We start from the raw sequence: 4,539 nt of genomic DNA on the forward strand, positions 1-4,539 counted from the left end.
CCTGTGTAATGATCATGCTGTTTAATCAGCTTCTTGATATAGCTCACTTGTTCAGTATAGTATTCTTTCTAACAAAGATACCTACATATATTTCAGGATGTTGTGTATCCCTGGAAATATTCAGAATTCATGTAAACATACAGTTTAGAACATTTGGGGAAAAAAAGGTATCTTGGCACTTACTCCGGGTATGGGGTAAGTTGAGCCACAGGACAGGGTAAGTTAAGCCACCTACCAATGTATGTACTGAATTAAATTGTACCACTAACTTTTTGAAACCATGTCTAACTTTATTTCCCAAACGCAATTCAACACAATCACTTTTCCCCAAATTTTTGTACATTTTAAGCATATTTTAACAAACACTTTTAAAAAAAAACACTTATCATTGGCCAGGCCCTGTTGATAATGCTGAGCACTACACCTGGTAAGAAAACACTTCAATTTGCTCAAACATTGGCTAAACTAATCCCAAGGCAAACATTTGGTCTAAATTAGCCCACACAGCTACAAGGATGCACTTTTATGCTAGGTTAGGACATCATACTGAAACTTAGAGACCCCAACTGATGTATAAAATGATCTACTTTGGTTTAGACAGAAGCATCATGAAACCTCTAGCATATATTAGACTTTTTCCATGTGGTTTCTTCCTTTAGACTCTTGAAATGTTTAACTTTTCCTAAATATTTAGTAAAAGTATGAATTTTGTGTATGGTTTCCTAGAAACAAGGGTGGCTCAACTTACCCCCCTTTCCCCTACTGACAAGATAAAGTGAAGACCAGAGACTTCCAGCTCGAGTGCAGTGGAGCCAGGGCATTAAATTCCTCACCCTGGATTCTGATTACTCACACCAGACAGCTGACAACTGTAGCGTTAAAATCAGGACAGGATTGAGTTTCCCCAGATGGAGGAACTGTGGCAAAGCATCTTAATTAGCGTGAGCAGCAGACACTGATGTCAGGGTGGGGGCTGGAGTCACGTAGCCATGCTGCTGGTCTCTGAAAACCTGACACACCACCAGGACCTTTATTCAATTTGTGTAAGTGTGTGTTGGGGGGGGGGCAACAAATTAGCTATGCTCAAAGTCCAATGTCTCACTAGTATCCACTTGCCCTAAATGCTTATCGGTCTACTACACACTATTTCCTTACGGAATTCTTTAGACCACTCCTAAAAGCCATTCTGTAGTGTCAGTGTGTGGAGGTCTCTGATTTTAAAAAAAAGAGAACAAAGGCCTGCCTGCCAGTTCTCAGTGGTGCAGCACAGCGGGCCTGCTAGTATGCACGTCCTCAGAGGCGAGGTGGTGAATGACAGAAGCAGCTCCATCAATTCAACCTTTGTCCCAGCCAGGCGGGAACACTCTGCACAGCTCATCCAGAGCCCCTCATCCCCCTCCTTTTACTGGGGGCCTTGGAGCTGCATCTTAGGGCCATGGAGCTAAGCCTCACTCCTACACGGCTGAGGGCAGCGAGAGAAATATAGCATGGATGTGTTGAGACAGCAACCATGCCGTGCTCCCAGGCACTGCCAATCAACTTGCACTCTGCCTACCCAGAGGAATGCCAACAAGCCTCAGTCAGGGGCAGGCTGTTCTACTCCCTCCGCCCTGGCAGCTAGTTTCATAACCTGGGTTGTACTCCAGATGTTAAGTCTTGAACTGGCAAAAACTGCAGCGCTCCCTTTTATGGACTGTCTCCTCTATGTAACGCAGTACACCTTCCTACCCGGAAGAGATCTCACTGGCTGTGCTCTGGATGGATCCAAACGTGATAATGCTGTGATCATTCTAATCTAATAAAAATATAGGAAATAAGCTGTGTAGTGCGAGGGCAAAAAACAAAACTTGCACCCCTTGGGGTCCTGAGGACAAAGTGTGGGAAACGCTGCTCTAGGCTAACTGAGCAATGTAGTCTTACCGCAGCCCGTACAGCACAGTATTGACACAGTTTAACAAATGACAGGGCAGTGTACACATTTTAACCAAATCATTCATTTATTGGTGAATGACATTTACAATATTCACCAATAAGTGTCAAACTGAGGGACAAAATCTGTAAGCCAACATTACAAAGGCTACTGCCTGCTCTTAAAAAAAAAAAAGTTACCAGTCTCTTTAATTCAATAACCACCAACAAAATTCCATGTCCTATACCTGGGGTACTCAACTCTTAGCCTACGAGGTCCATTGCCTGCAGGTTTTCTTCTACCTGATAATGAATCCACACAACCTGGTGTCTCAGGTCAAAATCAATGAATGAAAAAATGCAGTGGAACTGGCTTCGAGGTCCAGAGTTGAGTTTGAGGGTGCTATACCAGTGTCATTTGCACAATTCCCCTTTGACTTGTTATGAGCATTATTTGGTAGCTGTTAGCAATGACAGCTAACATCCACGGCTTGGTTTCTCCACATGAAGAAAGACTAAGAGTTGTGCAAACCTCTTGCTCCATGATTACTAGACAGTAGGTCCTTGTCCATCCAGCCTGATGGAGAGCTAAAAAATATCTACCTTCAGCAGAAAACGTTTCTCTGTACCTGAAGTAAAAGGAGAGAAGACAAACTGTGATACTTTGAGATTATAGTTCAATGCCTATAGATGTGCCCATGATGTTTATGTTAAGGTGTTAGACGCACTGACCTCATGGCGTTTTGGGTCCAGTGTGGCTTGGAGCCTCTTGTTGCTCAGTCTCTGATTGAGTGTTGGATGGACCCTCCTCCTTCTCAGCAGACAGGAAGTCATGAATGGCATCCTCAATGTGGGGCCTGAAAGTGTGGTTCAATTTGGGATCCACCACCTGGGTGATGATTCTGTCCACTCCAGACTCCAGCATGCCTGACCTGACACACAGCAGAGACACTACAGATGACTAATGACTGTGGCACAAGTAGCAACAACTGATAACACCTACCTCAGTCCAGACTGGGGACATGAGCTTAGCCATCCAATGTGCAGATTTCACTATCCTCTGTCATATGTACTGTCAGCAACGCATTTGACACTTACAGGCAGAATTATGAGTATATGAAGTGTTGTAGCTACTTACTGCACGACGCTTTGTCTTAGCCCATTTCGCACTTGATTTTTGTTGATTGATGGGTTCCATTCTTGAGTGGTCAAATGAGTGGATACAAAGTTGTCAACTTTTTGTCGCAGATTCTGGTAGGCAGGCTGACGGCAATGACAGAAGTACACCGTCATTGATCAATAGCTGAGAACATTTTCCAGCACAACTGGCTAGCTAACGTTAGCTAGCTATGCTAAAAACAACATGGTTGGACACAAAGCGTAAACGTGCTATCTAACTGAGTAAAATAAATGTTGACAGCCAGTTAGTCAGGAAAAAGTTGAAAGCTATATATAGTACCTTTGTATCCACATCTGCCAAGCAATCTCTGCGGAACTCGTCGAATAAGCCTCGGTTTTTGAGATGTTCCACGATGAGACCGATTAGCTGAGGATCTCCGGGAGGAAGATTCACCGCGTTACCGCTGGCACCCTCCGCCATACCGATGTTTGTTTAATTTCAGCGTTGTTCATAAACCAGTGGAACACTATCGATATAATTTGAGGAAACGACACAAAAGAACTGCTCGTGGGTCTAAAACTACAAACTAGCTAGTTATGTGGAAGAATGATATGGAAGTGTACACAAGTACCAAAATGCTTTGCAATACGGAAGTTGCTTCTTGGCAAGTTACTTCTGCGCAAGGTCTTTCATCTTGATAGGCCCTGGTCATTCCGAATTCTGCATTGGCCGTGCAGCATTTACGGTGATATGCACTCTGCAGAAGTCAGGGCATTCATATGTATTTAGTTTCGCCGAGCAGCGCTGTTGTGAAGGAAGTTGTCAATGAAGTGAGTTTGTGTTATACATGACCTCCCGCCCTCACCGACCGTCAAACAATCGTGTCAATGCGGAGCACTCCTCATTGTTAAAACATTTGAGAGGTGCACTGTGATGCGGTACAGAGTTCAATTTGGCCTCTGCGTGCCACTGGAGGCTCCTCTATTGCGCCACACCGCGCCTCAGACCACATTTTCAGATCAAAAATAAAATGGCTCTTAGCTTTTGTTTACAGAGGGAACTCTTTGGTTAGACACAGTTCAACCTTAAAAAAAATACCAAATGTACTGATGACAGGGAGTAATGACCAGATCATATTCATTGTCTTGTTTGATAAAAAATGAATGTCTCCTATAATGTCAGCAATACTCACAATGTATGTATATCTTTCCTGTAAATTGCATAGGCCTACTGGTAAATGTAGACCACCTCATAACAACTTAGATATAGGCCTATGGATTACAGGACTTGGTTTTGCATAATGATGAAATCAGTTTGTGCCTAATTAATTCATACATTTCCTGTGTGACAGATCAAATAGACAGTGTCCATCTAAGATGGGATGGTGATTTGTATTTGTGCTGTTATTTTTGTTTTAAATGGCCATGTGAGTGTTACATAACAACCTCAATTACTGCAATTTGCACACTCAATTATGTTTATCTGACTCACATTGTCAGACAGCATCTTCT

The 4,539-nt window shown here is 43.1% G+C and overlaps 1 protein-coding gene across 2 annotated transcripts; it reads right to left on the reverse strand.

Annotated features, from left to right (window-relative positions):
* Positions 1-269: 269 nt before the first annotated feature.
* On the reverse strand, positions 270-3,694 carry bod1 (biorientation of chromosomes in cell division 1). 2 transcript variants are annotated; one of them, XM_021617449.2, is made up of 4 exons: positions 3,368-3,694; positions 3,047-3,171; positions 2,641-2,840; positions 270-2,537 (listed from the first exon to the last, which is right to left on the reverse strand). In XM_021617449.2, the coding sequence occupies exons 1-3, from the start codon at positions 3,506-3,508 to the stop codon at positions 2,642-2,644; spliced, it is 465 nt and encodes a 154-aa protein (XP_021473124.1). In that variant the 5' UTR covers positions 3,509-3,694; the 3' UTR covers positions 270-2,537; position 2,641. The 2 variants fall into 2 exon arrangements, with proteins under 2 accessions (XP_021473124.1, XP_036845590.1); XM_036989695.1 differs by having other exon boundaries at positions 270-2,562.
* Positions 3,695-4,539: the final 845 nt, after the last annotated feature.

Source organism: Oncorhynchus mykiss, chromosome 10 (genome assembly GCF_013265735.2).
Source record: "Oncorhynchus mykiss isolate Arlee chromosome 10, USDA_OmykA_1.1, whole genome shotgun sequence".
NCBI lineage: Eukaryota > Metazoa > Chordata > Actinopteri > Salmoniformes > Salmonidae > Oncorhynchus > Oncorhynchus mykiss.